At 45.6% G+C, this 21,279-nt stretch overlaps 1 protein-coding gene across 1 annotated transcript; it reads right to left on the bottom strand.

Moving 5' to 3' along the window:
* Positions 1-731: 731 nt before the first annotated feature.
* LOC109702277 (lymphocyte antigen 6D-like) lies at positions 732-3,146 on the bottom strand. Its single transcript, XM_020187670.2, has 3 exons — positions 3,048-3,146; positions 2,393-2,491; positions 732-1,807 (listed from the first exon to the last, which is right to left on the bottom strand). Exons 1-3 carry the CDS (start codon positions 3,097-3,099, stop codon positions 1,623-1,625), a joined length of 336 nt encoding a protein of 111 aa, XP_020043259.1. The 5' UTR covers positions 3,100-3,146; the 3' UTR covers positions 732-1,622.
* Positions 3,147-21,279: the final 18,133 nt, after the last annotated feature.

Consider the following 21,279-nt stretch of genomic DNA (forward strand, 5'->3'; position numbering starts at 1 on the left):
AATGGGGTGTCAATGGGAACACCTGCCCTGAGGAGCTCAGCTTCTGGAGGAGGATTTAGAAGATTGCTGCAGCAAATGTGCCCCACACCTACCCACAACCCCACTTAGCTCCAGCTGCTGGAAATCAAGGACCTGCCCACTACTGGGTGACAGCACTTACAGAACAGCCATGCAAGTAGATGAATTTTGCTTCCTCTGCCCACAGAGCACACACTGAACTCAGAGGACACTCTCTGCTGGACACTTGAAATGCCAGGCCAACCAGTCATCTACCAGCTCTCAAATGGAAGAGGGGTGCATTTCAGCAGAGGAATGAGCTGAGAGCTAACTGCTCCCAGGACCAGGCAGGTCAGGGGAAAATCTGATCCCAAGACCCTATGCATGCTAGAGGGACCTTGTTGTTGCTGAGGCAGCTGGCAATGCCACTCTTCCCAGGGCTATGCCCCCTTGATCACTGGAGTGAGAGTCCCAGCTATGGAAGAGTCCCCCACCCTAATTCCAGAATTGCAGAAAGTGGGGTCCTTGTGCACACTGACTTCCTGAAGGATGGGATATGGGAGGAGACAGGTGGCCCTGTGGGAGGCTGGCAGACGTCCCACAAACACAAAGTCTCCAATGTCTGCCCATGGAAACTTGCTCTGCTCACAGGACTTGTCCAGGGCTCCAGGGGGAGAACAAGGAGGTGATGTCTGAACCTTCAGAGCTCTGAAGAAAGAGGCAGTCGCACACCATTAGGAGGTAGCTACTCTTTAATGGAAATGTACAATTCATGAGGATTGGCAAGCCACAACGGCCATCCACCTGGTCACAGGCATTGAGGAAGGGGAAGCCATGGGACTCAGCCCTGAAGTCACCTCACAGCTGGATGAAGCCCAGCCCTGGCCCTTCCTGTCCTGGGTACTCTTGGCTCCAGGGGGGATCAGAGTTCGTAGGAGCTGGGAGTTGGTGTTGTCCAAGAAGAGGACCCTTGGGGCCCAGCCCTGGGGCAAAGTGCACTGCAGTCTGATATCACCTGCACCTGCTCCTGCTGCCCACAGCACTGACCTACAGGATTCTTGAGTGACATCTGCCCTCACCATGAGCACACTCCTCTAGACAGAGGCCCCTCCACGGGGTTTCATTTGCAAGTGGTCTTTGGACCCCACTTAGAGTAGTGCATGTCAGTGCCGGCAATGGAGGCAGCAGGTGTGACCCGTCATCGGCTCCTGCTCCCCTGACCTCGAAGCACACAGGCCCAGGCTCTCTGGGGCTGTTAGGTGGATGGAGCCCTGAGATGCAGGTAGAAAAGTAACAGCTTAGACTCCAGACGTGCCTGCCTCAGCCTGGCACCCTTCAGTAACTGGTTTATGACCCAGGCCACCTAATTGCACCAGCACCTGGAGGCCAGCAGAGGGCCAACTCTCCGAATACAGCACCCTGGACAGCAGCAAGGGCCTCTGGCCACTGTGTCCACATCTCCTGCCAGGCCCTCCATTTGTGTCCATTCTCTCCTGGCATCCTTCCCACTGGGAGTGAGGAAGTCCCACACCCAAGATCACAAAGCGTGTCAGTTGCAGGGTAAGATCTGGCTCCAGACTCCTAATTCTGCAGTTCATGAGTGTGCCTGGGGCTCCATGCGGCTGCTATCTGTTGAGGTAGACACACCAGACACTGAGTGCCAGCAGCCCCCAGCTGGCACGGCGGCTCATGGCACTATTGCAGAGGTCTGTGTTGCAGCAGGAGGCCCAGGAGGAATCCAAGCTCTGTTGAAAGCCAGGACAAGTGTAAGCACATGATTTTATAACAATCATTTTCTGGCCTGGGGGACCTGGAAACAGAAAGCAAAGGGTCCAATATGAGAGCTGTGAAAGCATTCCATCCCTTCCAGCAAGCTGGGCCTCCTGACAGCTGCTTGAAGCATCCCCTACTGTTCTCCCATCCCACAGGGACACAGCAAGAGGTCAGTAGGGTCAGGGCTCAGTGTGTGACTAGGATCCGGGTTCAGAAAGAAACAGACCAGGATCAGGGCTCAGAGTGTGAGAAGGGTCAGGGCCCACTCCCCCTTTTCTCCCTCTTCTTTTCTGCGCACAATTTGAATTTGAATGAGTGTTTTCCATATCCCCTTGCTGTGTGGAGTAACTCCTGGAATATCCTGTCCACTCTTCCTAAGGACCTATGAAAGGAGGTGACAGTGTCGTTCCCATTTTGGAGGAAGGAGACAGGGCTGGGGCACTTACAGCCTGTGCCTCAAGTATGGATGGCAAATCTCAGTAGCTAGATTAGAAGTGGGGCTTTCCCAGCCCCACTGAGCCCATCAGCAGACCCCAAACCTGATGGAGGCCCTAGGTGCCAGATCCAGGTATTCCACTCCCACCATCCACCCACCCACTTGCCCAGGACAGAAGATACTTACTGTTCCAGGTGGTCAGGCAGTACTGGGTGTTGTCACCACAAGTTGTAGCATTTAGGCAATTCCCCCTTGCAGTGCATTGATGACACCTCAGCGCCTGGGCTGGGGGGACACAACTGAGGTCAGAGATCAAGCCCCAGGCCTTCCCCACCTTCCCACTCCACAACTGCACAGGCAGGGACCCTGCTCCTTGGAAGTACCAAGCACTCCACTCCCACCCACACTGACAGCCTCTGAGGCACCAGAAATCACCAGGCACAATTCCTGTTTTCAGGGCAGGAAGCCAAAGCTCTGAGCAGCCAGAGGTCCAGATGATAACAGGCTCCAGTGCCCCCAACCCTCATGGCACTACAGGAGACGCCACCAAGCAGGCAAAGGGCAACTGTCCACTGGACTGTGCCAAAGTGGCAGCAAGCCCTGCAGTGGGTCTGGTGAGTTAGAAAAGCAGAGTGGAGATGCCTGGTGAAGACAGCTCCAGGACTGGCCCCTGGTCCTGCTTCCGTCTCAGTCTGTACTCACTGTGGAGCCTCTAGCAGGTCTGGTCCTGAACTCTGGCACCTACTCTGTCAGCAGAGCTACATCATTTTGGAGGCCTGTCCAGCCTCATAATGTCAGCAAGGGCCCCAGGAACCACTGGCAGAGAAGCCCACTGACTCACCTGGCCACACAAGTAGGAGCAGCGGCAGCAGCCAAAGCAGGTGAATCCTCATGGCGGAGTGGGAGGGCAGGTGAGTGGAGCTGGGCAGAACCTGGCCCTGCAGCAAGCCAGCCAGTCTTTATAGGCCCCTGAGGGCTGGGCATCAGGTCCCTCCCTCAGTGGTGACTACCCACAAGTGTCATCAGAGAGGTGTGGTCAATAGATAAACACCTTTTGGATGACCTTGTCCTGGCACTCCAAGCCCTCTGCCCCATATTCAGCCTCCCTTGGATTGCTCCCCTCCCTCTTTCATCAGGACCAGCTTTGCTATGCAGCCTCTTGCTGGGTCCCAACATCCAGGGAGCACTGTCTGCTGTTGTCATGGGAATAAATGCCACAGGCAGGGATGGACCGTGGAAAAGCACCTTCTCACAGTGCTGGAGGCTGGAGCCCAAGATCAAGGTCCAGCAGAGAGGCTTCCTCCTGAAGCCTCTTTGGCATGTGAATAACATCTCCCTTTTCCTTGCACCCTCTGTATATGCCTGCATCCTGGTCTCTTCTTATGAGGACACCAGGTAGACTGGATCAGTGCTCACCCCAGTGACTTCATTGTACCTTAACCACCTCTTCAAAGATCCTATCTCCAAACACACTCACTATCTCTCCCAGTCCGAGCTACTGGGAGTTCAGGACCTCAACACGTGAGTTTGGGGGACAAAAATTCAGCCTATGACACAGGAGGTAAAAATGGGCCCTACTGGTAGGGATGGCCACTGAATGTCTTATGGAGCAGGGTGGAGGTGCTGTCTCCCCAGGCCCCACATGGCAGTACTACTATTACAGACACTGGGACCAGGAGGATGCTGGAGATGGTTGGGAGGTGTCACCAGGAGATGACATCTGTTTCACCACCCACACTTCTGCTGTATGCCCCTATTTTATGTCCCATGGAGAATCAAGAAACAGCCAATTAGTTGAGACCCTTGCAGGTATAAAACTCCCCCAATTTCCAACTCTTGGAAACAAGGGAGGAATGGATGCTATTGGATGTGAGTGTCCTTTAGGAAGACAGAGGGGAGGGAGCTACAGAGAGGACTCACCTGACATTGTGGGCACGATTGATGAGCTTAGGGGTTGCAGAGGTCTCGACTGAACATTTGTGCCCCACAACTGCAGAGTTTGGATTCTGCAGGTTGCATAGGGAATGGCAGGCCCTACAGAGGACCACATCCTAGGGCCTTGCAATCTTGAGGGAGTGCCATCTTTGGTCCCACAAATGGTCAGGGACTTCTCCACCTTGGAGAAGCCCAGACACAAGGCAATTGGCCAGCCCCCATCCAGCCTGGGTACCTCACAGAGCTGCCCCTGCTCCCAGATGTGTGGATGGGCTCAAAGTCTTCACCAATCCTATTCCTAGTAGACAGTCAGCAATGAACGAACTGTATAGCACTGTGCTGGTCCTCCGCATGACCTCGTGCAAATGCAGACCCTGTGTCCTGCCCCAGAGTCTCAAGGCTGAGCCAAGTGCTGGGAACCTGTGTGCTTTGAGGAAGCACACAGGGCCTGGATTGTGATTTCTTTCCTACCCTGCCACAGGGGCCCCTCTTCTTCCCACCCTGCCTGGCCAGGATTCTCTGGCCATCCTCCCAGGACATCCCTGCCCACAGCCACAGGCCCTGGGTCCTAACACCTCACCAAGTGCCCCCCAGTGATCCCAAAAGCCAAGATACAGTATGGGCCAGACTTTGTCCAAGGTCACATAGTGAGCAAGAGGTAAATGGGTATAGAACTCAGGTTCTCAAGACACACACTGTCCCTCAGTTCCTCTAACAAGGTGGCAGGTGTACCCCTTATGTCCAATCAGAGGGCAGAAGAGGAATCTGTGATCACATCCCCTCCACAACCAGAAGAGGAAATAGGCATGGCTGGAGATCCTGGGGGGACAGGGTCACTGGAAGAGGCTTAGTGTCTTCCAGCGATACATGGGCTGGCAGGTCTCTGGTTCTGTTAAACAAATAAATATTCAGGGATATAAAAAGCAGAATTTCACACCAGGTATGAATTTTGGTTCCCACTTTATGAACAAGGAAACTTCAAGGCATTGAGCTGCCAACCACATAGGGGATTGTGTCTTCCACTCGGTGAAGGACTTTCCCTGACAAACTCAAAGCCCCCAGGACAAGGACAGCTTCCCCTAGGTACTGGGGCTCATGTCTTACTCCCTACACACTGGACTGCCTTCATCCTCCTGAGGACCCAGCCACATTGAGGCACACTGGTAACCTCACCTTCTCCAGCCAGCCACACACTGATACATCAGTCCAGACTCCTAGGAGCAGGCTGGGAAGCCCCATGTGACAGGGCAATGGCCCATGCAGACCTTGGCCAGCAGCCAGGTGCAGCGGACCTGCCAGTAACTGGAGAGCAACCACACTGGCCCTACTCTCACACCTTCCTGAACCTTACCTGCACCCCAGGAGAGGGACTAATACAATCCCTCTTCCCACACAGAGGGCCCAGGGCTAGGGCTGCTGTCCACCCTATCTGTGTCACACTTAACTACAGGTAAGGTCAGGGGTCATTCCTATGAAGAGTCACATGCCTGATAAGGAAGCAGGGCAACACCTTGACTACACATGGGTGGCCAGCCCAGGAGCTCTGCTTGTTGCTTTGTTGTGAGTAAGTTTGGTCCTCCAGGCAACCAAGACAGGGCAGCAGAAAGTCATGGCGGGGTGGGTGTGGGTGTGGAGGGGGATCCTTATACCCTGTTGGTGGGAATGTAAATTAGTGCATCCACTATGGAAATCAGCATGGAGATTCCTCAAAATACTGAACATACACTCACTATGTGATCCTGGGGATATAGCCAAACAGATGTTAAGTCCGCATACAATACAGACAACTGCACACCCATGTTTATAGCAACACTATCCACAATAGCCAGGCCATGGAACCAGAGCAAGTACTCACTTTTAAGTGTACATTGATGTTGTGTAACCTTCACTGTCATTCTTCCACAGAACTTCCTTAACTTCACAATCTGAAAACTGTGTCCCCATTAACTGACTCCTCAGCCCCTAGTGCCCCTCAGGCTGCTACCTGCCCCTATGACTCAGACTCTTCCAGGGACTTCATATGAGTGGCATCACACAACTTCTGTCCTTTAGTAAATGGCTATTTCATTTGACCTAATTTCCATATGGTTCTTCTATGTTGTAATGTGTGTTAGAATTTTCTCCCTTTTAACATCTATTTTGATGGTATGTTACTGGGTATGTAAATATTTATAGCTGATATATCTTATTCCTATATTTAATCTTTTATTAGTATAAGCAGTCATTTGTCTCAAGTCAACTCTTTCGATTTAAAGTCTATTGTGGAACAAGGGGATTGGACTATGAGCACATGATAAAAGCGAGAGCACACAAGGGAGGGGTGAGGATAGGTAAGACACCTAAAAAACTAGCTAGCATTTGTTGCCCTTAACGCAGAAACTAAAGCAGATACCTTAAAGCAACTGAGGCCAATAGGAAAAGGGGAACAGGTACTAGAGAAAAGGTTAGATCAAAAAGAATTAACCTAGAAGGTAACACACACGCACAGGAAATCAATGTGAGTCAATGCCCAGTATAGCTATCCTTATCTCAACCAGCAAAAACACTTGTTCCTTCCTATTATTGCTTATACTCTCTCTACAACAAAATTAGAAATAAGGGCAAAATAGTTTCTGCTGGGTATTGAGGGGGTGGGGGGGGAGAGGGAGGGGGCGGAGTGGGTGGTAAGGGAGGGGGTGGGGGCAGGGGGGAGAAATGACCCAAGCCTTGTATGCACGTATGAATAATAAAAGAAAAATGAAAAAAAAATAATAAATAAAGTCTATTGTGGAAATAATAATGCCTGGGAGATGGGGCAAGACAGTGGATAAGACACTGCCTCGATAAGACCTTGTGAATGAGAAGAGTCAGGTAACAAATAAGAAACTATATTCCAAAGACAGAAAGAGAGAAAGAGCATCGGGAATCAAGAAAAAGGTGACAGACAGAAAAGCAACACAGAGAAAAATAGGAAACAGCCCACAGCTCCAATCCTACCTCCTGGGGCAGGGAGAGGGGGAGGGCAGAGACCAAAACCACAACAACAATGTAAGCCAGGCAAACCTGGCAACAGCAGACTGGCAGACCTGGCCACAGGATAAGCCCACACTTCCCTCAAGTCCTGAGCCCAATGCAGGGATCGGATGTGACAGTCACTCCACCTACATGGCAGGCCAGCATTGGAGAATAAACACATTTTGTCACTCCTTATATCTTGGAGTGCTATAGCCAGGAACCATCCTGAGAAGGGGCCTATTTTTGAAACTGAGCTCCTCTAGGAACCTGAAAGCAAAGAAAAAAATGCATCTCAGGGACCCTGAGGACACATTACCACAGGCTCTAGGTAGGAGATGGCCACAAAAGGTGGTCATGGAGTGGGAGAGAATCCAACTTGGGCACCCTGGGAAGTTTAAGCAGTGGGGAGCAGGGGCAGTGAAAGGTGCAGTCGTCAGTTTTCCCACCCTCTGTGTAAGCTCCATCACCTGAGGACCATGGCAGAAACAGAGAACTGAGCTTGAGGCTGATAAATTGCTGGACCTCCAGGAGCTGCCTCCTGACTGCATGGGGTTTGCTGCCACATGGGATGAGAGCTCTGAATCCAGGTTCTGTGGAACTCATGATTTCCCCCAGTCTCCGCCTTCCCACAAGATGGCTAACTGCTAGGTAGGTTCTGAAAGTTCTGAGAAGGGCAGGCATAGACCTTGATTCCCTTGTTTCTCCCTATCCAGAGCAGAATTCAGTGCTCTGTTTGCTTCTCCCACTTTCCTATTCAGGGGATAGACTTGAATGCTTGGTGCTTATGGGGACACATAGGGGGCCTATGGAGAAAGTGGGCACTTGCTAAGCCCCCAGACTGCAAAGATCCTTGTGACAGCAGCATCTCCCCATATGCAAAGAAAAGAAGCTTCTAAAGTGAGTGCAGTTTGTGTTGTTTTGTTTTCTCCTCTGAGTGATACTGGAGATGACTGAACCCTTGAGAGAACCAAGTAAACTGGACGAGATCTTCATCCCAACAAATGTGAATTACAGCCTAGAAACACAAGGAATGTGAAATAGTACAGCAATATGATGCCTCCAAAAGCTCATAATAACTCAATAACCAAATCCAAAGATGAAATGACAGACAAAAATTCAAAAGTCTACTTTTTAAAATCATCAGTGACCTCAAAGAGTAATCAAACGACAGAAGAATAAAGTAAGGAAGTCAATTCAGGAACTGGATGTGAAAGTCGAGAAATTCAGCAAGGAAATTGAGATTCTGCAAGGGGTGAACCCAGAAATGTTGGAAATGAAAAACTCAATTATTCAAATAAAAAAATATGATGGAAAGCATTACCAATAGACTAGACCATGCAGAAGAGAAAATCAAGAACTGAAACCAAAGTTGAGGAAATATTACATTCAGCAATAAATGTAAAAACTGAACCAGCATGACCACAATTTTTCTGGTACATAATCAAGAGACTAAACCTAAGAATCCATGGAGTAGAAGAAATTGCTGAGATATAAACTAAAGGCTTAGGAAAACTATTCAATGGAACTATACCAGAAAATTTCAGCCAGGCACCAAGAGCTCACACCTGTAATCCTAGCCACTTGAGAGGCTGAGATTGGGAGGATCAAGTTTCAAGACCAGACTGGAAAAATAGTCCTTGAGACCCCAGTCTCCAAAATAACCAGAGCAAAATGGACTGGAGTTGTGGCTCAAGCAGTAGAGTTCCTGCTTTGCAAGCATGAAACCCTGTGTTAAAACCCCAATCTCAGCCAAGAGAGAGAGAGAGAGAGAGAGGGAGGGAGAGAGAGAGAGAGGAAGGAAGGAAGGAAGGAAAAAAGGAAGGGAGGGAGGGAGGGGGAAGGGAAGGAGGGAGGGAGGAAGGAAGGAAGGAAAAAAGAAAGGAAGAAAGAAGGGAAGAAAGAGGTCAAGAAAATTTCCCAGTCCAAGGAAAGATGTGAATATCCAAATATAGCAGTCATATAGAACCTGAGATAGACGTGACCAAAAATGAATCTCTCCACATTACAGAATAGCCAACATTCTAAGACTACAGAACAAAGAAATAATATTGAAAGCTGCAAAACAAAAATGCCAACTTACTTAAATGGCAAACACATTAGATTTACCTTAGCTCTCTCTGCAGAAATCTGAAAAGCCAGGAAAGCATGAGTGATGTATTTCTAGCTCTAAAAGCAAATAACTACCAACCAAAATTATTATATCCAGCAAAGTTATCCTTTAAAATCAATAGACAAATAAAGACATTCCAAGATAAGCACAAAGTAAAGCAATCATAACCTCTAAGCCAGGACTGCAAAATATACATTATGGGATCCTACACACAGATGAAGAAGAAAGTTACAAACATGAGCAGTCAAGAAAGAATAAATTTCAGGAGAAGAATAAATAAATGAGAAGCAAGAAGAATCAATCATGCTTGACTCTGTAAACCAGCAACCTCCCAAGAGGAACAAGGGAGAAACAACAACAAAAATCAACCAGGAAAAGAACCAACAAAATTACAGGAATCAGAAAATTCCTCCCCAAAATAACCCTAAATAAAAATGGTCTTAACTCACCAATTGAAATATGCAGATTGGGCTGAGCACCGGTGGCTCACACGTGCAATCCCAGCTACTCAGGAAGCAGAGATCAGGAGGATTATGGTTTGAAGCCAGCCCGGGCAAAAAGTTTGCAACACCCAATCTCGAAAAAACCCTTCCCAAAAAGGGCTGCTGGAGTGGCTCAAGGTATAGGCCCTGAGTTCAAGCCCTAGTACCTCCAAAAAAATGCAGATTGGCTATTGGATTAAAAAACAAAACCAGCTTTCTTTTATCTGCAAGAGACTGGCAAAGACACACAGACTGAAAATAAAAGGATGGAAAATTATTCACCAATCACATGAAAACTGAAAGCAAACAGGAGTAGCTGTGCTTACATCTAACAAAGTAGACTTCAAGCCAAAATTAGTCAAACAAGATAAGGAAGACCACTGCATATTAGTAACGGAAACAATCCATCAAGAAATTATAAGAATTGTAAATATGTATGACTGATATTTGGCATCCAGTTTCATCAACAAACACTAATAGACATAAAGAGACAGATATAATAATAGTGGGTGACTTCAATATCCCACTCTTACCAATAGACAATACTAAGAAACTTCAGAGTTAAACTACTCAGTAGAGATCTAGAGGCGTGACTCAAGTGATAAAGCACCTGCCAACTGTTGCAGGAATGACAAGGGAAACAAAGTCACCGAGACCATTTTCACAGGAAGCAGGGAGTTTATTATGCTCAGGGGAGATAACTTCTCAAAGCCCTGAGCCCCAATCTGTGTCAGGGGCTGGGTTAAATACTCTCCAGGAGAGTTATGTAACCAGGAGGAGGTCTTGCAGTTTATGAGTCACAGGAGGTCAGAAAAATAAGTCAGTTACAGAAAATCAAGTTGGTTACAGAGTTTGCCCCCACCCCTCTACAGAATGTGGTTACAATTACAGGAAACATTGCAGGGCTAACTGGAGGCTTGCAATATTGCAAAGCTAGCAGAAAGCTGCTTACAGACTCAGAGTCGGGAAACCAAGGTAAATTCTAGACACAGTAAATCCCTACAAAATAGCCAAACTGGCCCCAACATTCCCCCTTTGATGCTTTGACATTTTATTTGTCAAAAGGCATGATCTTTTTCGTCCTCAGGATGGGATTAACTCTGTAGTAACCTTGTAACAGATATAATTGTGCAGCTGTCTTTCACTCTTCTATGGCCTCTATCAGAGTTGATGCGGACCACATGACCAGTGGCAGCACACATGGAAGTATAAGACAGCCCAACACCATAATTAATACAGCCCAAACATTGTTTTAAATCCTATTGTAGAGAACCATCCTCTAAGCAAATTATCAGGATTTCACCCTTCTCCAAGTCTGAACTGGAACATAAGCAATTTTTAATATTTTACCTGTTATTTCTTTTATTATCTTTCCCGTATAATGGCATTTTTAGTCTAAGTAGTAAGTAAGCACAACTCATAGGACAAGGGTTCCAGGTTTGCAAAAGAAACCCAGAATAGAAGCAACCAAAACCAACACCACATCCTGCTAGCAGGAGAAAAAAAGAAAACTGTCAGAGAAAGCCTTTCATCTGGCTTTATCCCATTGGGGCGGTTACTGCTCTTCCTATTGACCAAAGCAAAGCAAGGTTACAAAACCAAGAATAGAGATAGGCAAGGGGTGGCAGAACTTAAGCATCACCACAGAACACTATGAGAAACACTAGTCCATTAATTGTCTGTTTAGTTGATTCCTCAAGCATTGACTAGTCAGCTTCCAGTTTGTGACTGGGGCAAGGCTGAAGATCCCTCCTCAGGGTCAGTTTGAGTGGGTTGTTGGAGTCCAGTTGATGCTTCTTTACTCAGGTGAGATGGATCCACGGGGTGATTTTCACCACCTTGATTGCCATGGGAGTAGTCAGGGTCACCAAATAGGGTCCCCTTCACCAACTCTGGAGAGGCTGGAGATTTTTTATTATTATTATTTTATTATTCATATGCATACAAGGCTCGGGTCCTTTCTCCCCCCTGCCTCCACCCCCTCCCTTACCACCCACTCCGCCCCCTCCCTCTCCCCCCCCACCCCCTCAATACCCAGCAGAAACTATTTTGCCCTTATTTCTAATTTTGTTGTAGAGAGAGTATAAGCAATAATAGGAAGGAACAAGGGGTTTTGCTGGTTGAGATAAGGATAGCTATACAGGGAGTTGACTCACATTAATTTCCTGTGCGTGGGTGTTACCTTCTAGGTTAATTCTTTTTGATTTAACCTTTTCTCTAGTACCTGTTCCCCTTTTCCTATTGACCTCTGTTGCTTTTAAGGTATCTGCTTTAGTTTCTCTGCGTTAAGGGCAACAAATGCTATCTAATTTTTTAAGTGTCTTACCTATCCTCACCCCTCCCTTGTGTGCTTTTATCATGTGCTCAAAGTCCAATCCCCTTGTTGTGTTTGCCCTTGATCTAATGTCCACATATGAGGGAGAACATACGATTTTTGGTCTTTTGGGCCAGGCTAACCTCACTCAGAATGATGTTCTCCAATTCCATCCATTTACCAGCGAATGATAACATTTCATTCTTCTTCATGGCTGCATAAAATTCCATTGTGTATAGATACCACATTTTCTTAATCCATTCGTCAGTGGTGGGGCATCTTGGCTGTTTCCATGACTTGGCTATTGTGAATAGTGCCGCAATAAACATGGGTGTGCAGGTGCCTCTGGAGTAACCTGTGTCACAGTCTTTTGGGTATATCCCCAAGAGTGGTATTGCTGGATCAAATGGTAGATCGATGTCCAGCTTTTTAAGTAGCCACCAAATTTTTTTCCAGAGTGGTTGTACTAGTCTACATTCCCAGCAACAGTGTAAGAGGGTTCCTTTTTCCCCGCATCCTTGCCAACACCTGTTGGTGGTGGTGTTGCTGATGATGGCTATTCTAACAGGGGTGAGGTGGAATCTTAGCGTGGTTTTAATTTGCATTTCCTTTATTGCTAGAGATGGTGAGCATTTTTTCATGTGTTTTTTGGCCATTTGAATTTCTTCTTTTGAGAAAGTTCTGTTTAGTTCACGTGCCCATTTCTTTATTGGTTCATTAGTTTTGGGAGAATTTAGTTTTTTAAGTTCCCTATATATTCTGGTTATCAGTCCTTTGTCTGATGCGTAGCTGGCAAATATTTTCTCCCACTCTGTGGGTGTTCTCTTCAGTTTAGAGACCATTTCTTTTGATGAGCAGAAGCTTTTTAGTTTAATGAGGTCCCATTTATCTATGCTATCTCTTAGTTGCTGTGCTGCTGGGGTTTCATTAAGAAAGTTCTTACCTATACCTACTAACTCCAGAGACTTTCTCACATCTGGGAGTCCCAGGGCAGGGGCACTGACTAATTCATCCTTGATGACACGGAAAGCCTGTTGTTTAGACTCCCAGGTTAGGGGCTCCCTTTCACCCCTCTTTGTGGCTTTATACAAAGGCTTTGCTAGCAATGAGAAATTAGGTATCCAAATCCGACAGAACCCAACTGTTCCTAAAAACTCATGGATCTGTCTTCTCATGGTCAGGGTTGGGACTGAGCAGACAGCTTGCTTTTGTTTTGCACCAAGGTTCCAGTGGCCTTGGGAGATGTGGAATCCCAAATATTTAACTTGATCTTGGCAGATTTGAGCCTTCTTCTGGGATACTTTGTATCTAGCCTCCTATAGGAGATGGAGCAAAAGTTCTGTCCCTTAAAGACTGTCCCAGTGGTTAGCTGCTGCAAGAAGGAGGTCATCTACATACTGCAAGAGTGTGCAGCCAGCTTCCTCTGCCAGGTATGCCACAAATAAGATGCCATGGCAGTTTCAAAGATAGTTGGGGAGTTTTGAAGCCCTGTAAGAGACAGGTCCAGGTTAACTGCTGTTGCCCCTCTGATTGGGGGTCCTCCCATTGGAAAGCAAAGATGGGTTGACTCCCAGGTGCCAACTGGATGCAGAAGAAGGCATCTTTTAAGTCCAAACATGAGAAGCAGGTTGCTTCTGCTAGTATCAGAGCCAATAATGTGTACAGGTTTGGAACCATCGGGTGTAAAGTTCTTTTTTTTCAACAGTCCCAGTAGTCATTGCCCTTGCTATCAGAATCTTACAATTGTCCTCAAAGCACTTCTCAAGCCAGGATGAGCTTGAGAAGACTCATGCTCAGAAGACTGCCATATTGTTGTGGGAAATTATGAGCTGAGATAGGCATCTCTGAGGCAGATTAGCAGGAAACAACATTTATTGTGCCGGAACAGACTCGGAGGACTCATGTCCAAAGGTTGAGCCCTGAGAACAAAGGGGTCCCACTTTATATAACCTTGCAAGCAGGGTACAGAAGCAAAAAGCAAAGCTCAACGCACATATGGCTGCATGTGACTTCATTGGCTATTTCATTTCCCCAGTGTTATGTGACCTTCATGTTTCAATTCTTTAAGTTTTTCCTCTCTGCTTTGCCATCCCCTCCCCCTGTCTCATCCTCAGAACACAGTCTGTCTGTTTCTTTCCTGGCCCCCCACTTCCTGCTACATCATTCCCCGCTTTGATGCTCGGACCCACTCAGGGTCAAGGAGCTCTCTCTTGATCTAGGAGTTTGTATTTCCATAGCATCATTACATGCATAGCCCTTTTCCTTTCTATAACGGCCTCCATAATAGTCCTGATAGCCTGTAGCACCAGGGGGGCCAGGCAGGCAGTGTTAACCATGCTCCCAGGATTAGGCCTGTTGCCCTATCAGGGTTTTGACTCCACCTAAGGCAGAAAACCACCCTCCAAACAGGTCATTGGGATCCCATCCTCTCCAAGTCTGGACGGGGACATGGGCAAGCTTTCTCATTTTGTCTGTGACCTCCTTTATGACCTTTTCTTTATCATCAATCTGTAAGCAGCAGTTTCTTAGGTTAAATTTTTCATAAACTCCTCCCTCAGAGGCCAAAATAGAGTCTAAAGCCAAGCGGTTCTGATAGCTGGCATTGTGCATCTTAGTGCTTTGTTTTGTCAGTAAATCGAGAGCTCTTGCAGTTTCATTAGTTATAATTTCAACAACAGCCTGCAGCCTGATGATGCGGTTGAGCATATATATAGGGGTGCGATAGCCCCAGGACCTGTCTTCTGCCCAGGTGGCAGGACCATAGCACTGGATGATTCACTCAGGAGACCATTTGTTATCTTCTTAATTGCCAATTTGTAAGGCACCCCATTTTTGTCTACTTAATCTTTTTTATATATGGGGACTCCCAGTTTTTTTATCTTGTCTGAGGGGAAGCAAGAAGAAAGATGGTCTGATTGAGCCTAGCATACAAGATTTAAACCAGCTGCTAGGTAGCACTGTATAAACTTGCTTCCCACAGATCCAATATAGTCCCCTAGACGCCTGTCAATTTATGTTTGAGGTAAGATTGTTCCGTGCTTTCTGGAGATTAGAAAAGTTGGCCAGTGGGTGGGGCTGGGGTTCTGTGGGGTTTGGAGTTCCCCACCATTGGGTCTCTTGGGCAGTGTCACTGTAAAACTTCTGTGACAACACTTCCTGCCCAAGTAGGTCACAGGAGGAGGGCTCTGAGGCCATAAAGGGAAACCAGATCAGTAACAATAAATGGCAATTATGCATCTCCAAAAGAGATAGAAGAGAGCAAATAAAAACCTTCCACCGTGAGTCCAATCAGCGGGGCAGTTTCTGGCAAGCCTATGGCGAAGACTAGGGTGAGAACGACAGCAGCAGATACAGACAAGGGGTGACAATGCATCACAGTGAGATGACTGTGTGAAACAGTCCGGTTGTCCCGTTGGAGAGTCGATTCCTCAAGCTTCTGCCATGCATAGACTAGTCAGCTTCCAAGGTGCGACTAGAGCAGGGCTGTCACCCCGCCATTCTTGGTCCCCTGTTGTGTCCTGGGAAGTGGAGTCTTGTTGGGGAGGGCGCTTAGGTTCCAGAGGGGGATCCTGCATGGTGAGGCTGGGTCAGGGATGCACTCCCACTCCGGAGAGGCTGGCTTCACTCGGCTGTGGTGGATCCAGGGAGCGATCTCTGTTACTTTAACTACAGTGGGAGTAGACAAGATAACAAAAGGGCATCTCCAATGGGGTTTTAATGGGTGGACATTTCATATTTTTTTATCTAGGCAATGTCTTTTTTTTTTTAACTGAGTAGAATTACCATGGCAACAATATATTATCAGTAAATACGTCCAAGAAAACGTGTTGTTTTAAAAAAGTTAAAACCACCATCTTTAAGTATCAAAGAACATGTTTAGGGCCAGTAAAAATAGTTATTTTGTCTCTATTTAAGTGGAAGACCCTATCTAAAAATATGAGTTTGTGTCTGGAAGGCCTTTAATGCCAGATGGCCACACATGCATAAGAACCATTTCCTCAATCTTCCCAGCCTTGGTTATTTTCGAGAGGTCTGGCACCAGTGACTCCATTGGAACTTTGATGGCATTCCCCCCTTGTCTCCAAACTGCTTGTCTCTGAGTGGTCTCCTCTGAAGATCAGTCTCCCATCCACCAGATGAGATTGGATGCATTCAGGGTAGTATGGCTATAGACTGAAGATTTTTCTTGATTGGTCACTCTTTCCTGGATTTTGTTTGGTTGGTTGGTTTTGATCCCATGTTAGGGGGCAATAATGAGCAGATCAGGTGGGAGTCAGTGCCAACTAGACCCTTTTGGCCAAATTTAATCAACAAAGAGGCTTAGAAGGAGTGGCTCTTAGGCAGTGGGCTTCTAGACAAGGACAATACAAAACAAAATCTAACAAAAGCAGAAGACTAAAAAGCTAACCTGGTTGACACATAAGTAGTTATTAGAGTCATTTTTTACAGACTTGATTGTAAATGCCCCAGAAGGATCAGAACTGTAATGACAAAAACTTAAGAGTTGTGGTTAAAATTTTGATGGACCATTTGGAACAGTATATCAGTACCACTAACCTTTTGTTACCATATTTATCTAAATTTTGTATTTTAGAAGGCTTGATATACTAGAAAAACATAAATACATTTAATATATAGGAATCAGCAACAGCATCACAACTCTATAGAGGTTATATATACATATTAGTTTAGCTGTTGCTCTTGAAGTAAAACCTTAGATTTTTATCAGTTGTAAGGGGAAAGAAGAGTTTTAATAAACCCAAATAGCCCAGTCACAGACACATATAGGACACCAACTGTATTAGAATCACCCAAGACAACAGTTGTTTAACCATGAGGTCTTCTAGAAAGTTTTATATAAACTGTTAGAAAATAACAGGCATGAAAGAGACAGAGAGATGGCTCAAACATCAGCACAGGGCTTATTGTTCAGGCAGGAACCTTGTGGAGGGAACCCCAGCAAGAGAGCAAGAGCCCATTCGCTTACACAGGCTTGGGCTAGATATAGGGGGCTAATGGAAAAGTACCAGGAAGGTCACTAAGGGATATTGTTTCTGGGCAACCAAGAAAGGTAAGTTGTAGTTAGGTCACTGTCTGCCCAACTGTCCCTGGCATCTATCCAGGATGATAAAGGTGAGCTATCTGCACAGGGGAGGGGTCTAGTCCTAACATGGCTGTCCTCATTGTTAACCCCAACATAAACCAACTCGTAAATGAACATGACTCAGTTACCTTAGTAGTTAAAACCCCAACAAAAATCACCACAGAGCACAGGTAAATATTTATGGGGACTAACTGTGGAGTTAGGAAACACAGTGGCCAAGAATCATGGCTCAGATGTTGATAAGGGATCATATCCCAGATTGTTGACATTTACATATGGCTCATGACACACAGAAGGATCCCATCAACCTGTAGTCAATGGAGCCCCCCTAAAATAACAGGCCCAATCTGGACATCGCAGGCCAAAAATTCCCTCCACCTGACATGTGGAAAGAATAGGACAACATGTCCACTCTGTTGAGTCCAATAAAAATTGGAGGTCTTGACTTCCAAGTGTAGTGTTCCTTTTTGAGGTTTTTTTTTTTTTATCTTATCTGGAGGGTGTACTTTGGCTTTGTTTTACATAAGTAAATCTGTCTTAATCTTTATATCAGTGCAGCAGCACTCCCTGTGCTCAGCTGCCTCTTATCTCTCTGTGTTTTAATAAACTCTTGTTGTCTTGACAAATTTGTGGATTAACCTGTAGCACCAAAAATTCTTGACAGTTATCTTGACAACACAAAAACCATTTTTAAGACAATTTTTTGTAAATGGTATTAAGAGCAATACAATATTTTAAAGCTAGCCTTGTTGTTATGAGCTTAGAGAATTGAGTTTTAGTTTAACATCAGTACATTAAATTTTGACCTTACAAAACCTTTAATGTAACTCTTAGATTTTAGTTAACTTAATCACTTATATAAGCATCTATATCTTTGTGACAACTTAATATGTACCCTCAGGGGGAGGGTACATTATCTTTTTCTTATCTAAAAGCATTATTTTTCTCTACCTTTTATTTTTTTAAAAAACCACATCTTTAATATCTTTTATATATTTTTGTTATTTGTTGAAAATTACTCATAAAACCTTTTAATTTAGAGCCTTGCATTTGCATGAAAAAACAAGAAAGCAAGCAACCTTGAAATTATTTTTCTATAAAAGCAATTTATAGAAAGCTCATTTATTAATAGACCCATCCATGTATTATAAGAGAGAATTTAATTCCAGATTGTAATTATGGCAGAATGAAACATGTGAAGGTCATTTCTTTAACTACCCAAATTTCAAGATTTTTGTTGCAGGCTGCGGCTCCCCCCCTCCCCCTCCCCCCTCCCCCCCACCTTTTTCTCTCTCTCTCCTCTGTTCTGAGCTGGAGTGTTAACCCCTGAATGCCTGCATCTTGGTGAGACCTGACTGAAATAAGTTTAATAACCTGTTTTCTTGAAAGTAGCAATAGAACAGAATTATAATTTCTACATTGACTGTATAATAAGAACTGTTTTCAATATGCGCATATAAACACACTCACTGTGAGCACACATTAGATGGATGTGTAATCTGACCAGCAATTAGCAAGGGACACATAAACATCTCATGACTGCCTCAATAACAGACCAAGCTTACTGCACAAACCTTTTGGAACAGTTTTGTTTTTTGTTTGTTTGTTTTTTACCAGCAACAGTCAAAGTTGCTCTTTTCTTTTTACCCTTTTAGGTAGGTTCTCCCCATTTATGCACCGTTTAGAAGTAAAGGTGCCAGCAAGTTCAGTATTTCTGACACATTTTAATAATCCTAAATTGTTTTCTATTTACTTTTTATTTTTAAGACATAAAAACTCAACTGAAGGAGTGTATTAAACCTTTCATCCTTTCCTGTTCAAACATTTTATGACATTTCACTTTTTCTCTCTCTTTCTTCCCTCTCTCTCTCTCCCCTCTCTTTCCCTTCCTCATTTCATTCATGAAGACCTCATCCCATTTTTGTTTCCGTTCCTTCACTTCCTCCTCTCTACATTCACAACCCTTCTGCAACATTCCTTTTCTTTCAAGTCAGACCAGATCTTATGTATCAGTGAAAGTCCATCCTTCATGTGTTAATTTTTGTAAGAGCTCAGTTAATGCTGAGCCTCAGTCCTCCTTCAGAATGCCCATTTTGGGTGAAGATGTGCAAACTGGGGCACCAAAGTTGCCCATCAAGACTGAAAGACTCTGATTTTTCCTTAGTCTGCCCAATAAATTAGTATCCGAATTTAAATGAACAACAGAGTCTGGTTTTTGAAGACCAGTTTTAGCCTCTTGGCTTTTCCCATTCTCCTGGGTGTTAAGGGTTTTTTTTGTTTTGTTTTTGTTTATACAATTACTCTGTAAACTTTATTAATCACAGTTTTATCTAGTGACCCTTCCAGGGGCCATCCTACACCAGAAGCAGGCCAATCTAATTCACAAAGGACCTTTAGCTTGTTAGGAGTTAACTTAACTCTGTAGTCTCCATTAAATCCCTTTTTTAAAGTTTTTAACCATACACTCCAAGGGAGTGTTCTTCCTCTGGCCTCTGCCCATCTCCTCCCATTACCAGACTGGGGAGACAGACACAGAGCAGGAGAGGTTTGGGAAAAGCACTCGCTTCATCCGTCTCCTGCCGCTCCCCTCGCAGGGACTTAGGAGACTCTTTGGCCCCATTGGGACCAGAGGCCCAGATGGGGCTCACCCTTGACCTTATGAATTCACCACCAAGGGTCAGGGCTCCTCACTCACTTTGCAGCTGGGCTGCGTCTCAGGCTCGCACTCTTACACTCTCACATGGCACAGTGCTTCCACCCTGCTCCCTGAACCTGAGAGACAGGGCTTCACCCCAACAGGCAGTTACTAGTGTCTCTGGGAGGTGATCAGTCTCCCCTTCTGCCTCCTGAGGCAGGCCTGAATTCGAACCCAGGCTTTTACCAGTATGAAGATCAGTGCTCCTAAGTCGGTTCCTGCACCTCAGTGGGTTCTGTTGTGCATTTGAGGCCCTCACCCTGACTCTCTGGGAGGATGAAGCCCCCCTGTCTTGATCTCCTCCCAGTGGTCCTGGGGATGCACCCCAGTGACAAGGGAGGTGATAACTCACCACCTCCCATAATCCCAGCAAGCCCCCAAGTAATGTTGCAGGAAATTATGAGCTGAGATAGGAATCTCTGAGGCAGATTAGCAGGAAGCAACGTTTATTGTGCCGGCACTGACTCAGAGGACTCGTGTCCAAAGGCTGAGCCCCAAGAACAAAGGGTCTCACCTTATGTACCTTTGCAAGCAGGTTACAGAAGCAAAAAGCAAAGCCGAACCCACTTGTGGCTGCATGTGACTCCACTGGCTATTTCATTTTCCTAGGGCTATGTGACCTTTGTGTTTCAGTTCTCTAAATTTTCTCTCTGCTTTGCCATCCCTTCCCCCGTCTCATCATCAGAACACAGCCCGTCTGTTTCTTTTCTGATCTCCCCTTTCTTGCTACAATATGTCTATGTAGGGGAAATTGTCAGGGTGACTTGGTGACCCTGTCACTACCTGATAAATTCTACAAATGGTTTCTCAATCCAGAGATCCCTCAGAAGACCATCCCACTTTAAAGGAAACCCAATCTATCTGACAGAATTTTTAAAGAGCTTGGGGTGTGAGCATCACCCTGTAATTATCTGTATATCCTTTTTTATGTTTATATAATTTTATAAACAGTGTTTTAAAAATTAGACCACATGTAGATCTGAACTGTGACGAATATGTACTCAGACTATAACAAAACATAAAACTATCATTTAATAAAGTTTAAATTAGCACCTCTCAACATAGGACAAGGTCACATATAAAAGAGGAATTAAGTTAACAACACTTTTGGTATTTAACATACAACACAAGTCATATGTTCCTATTCTTTTTTAAAGTTGTCAAGCATGCATTGTAAGGGGATCAGTTTACTCTGGTGCCCACCCATATTGAGACAAAGCACCAGAGGACCAGAGAGTTTGGAAATGAGGTGGGGGGTCCTCAATTTCACAGAGCTATTTCAGATGCCTCTTGGCCGTAGCGAGTCCATACAAGCCCCGGACTGGTGCCCCCAAGGGGATTGCCCTAGACAAGTGAGAATGTCCCTCTGCACACCACATAGCACTGAAGTTACACTCTTTTCATGCTCTCAGTTACACAACACACATTCATCCAACCCA

Source organism: Castor canadensis, chromosome 3, assembly GCF_047511655.1.
Source record: "Castor canadensis chromosome 3, mCasCan1.hap1v2, whole genome shotgun sequence".
Taxonomy (NCBI): Eukaryota; Metazoa; Chordata; class Mammalia; order Rodentia; family Castoridae; genus Castor; species Castor canadensis.

Coding starts and splice junctions, on each gene's coding strand:
- LOC109702277 (XM_020187670.2), bottom strand. CDS start 3,099: ATGAGGATTCACCTGCTTTGGCTGCTGCCGCTGCTCCTACTTGTGTGG. Junction 2,492..3,047: donor GCTCCTACTTGTGTGGCCAG/GTGAGTCAGTGG, acceptor GTGTCCCCCCAG/CCCAGGCGCTGAGGTGTCAT. Junction 1,808..2,392: donor CTGCCTGACCACCTGGAACA/GTAAGTATCTTC, acceptor TTCTGTTTCCAG/GTCCCCCAGGCCAGAAAATG.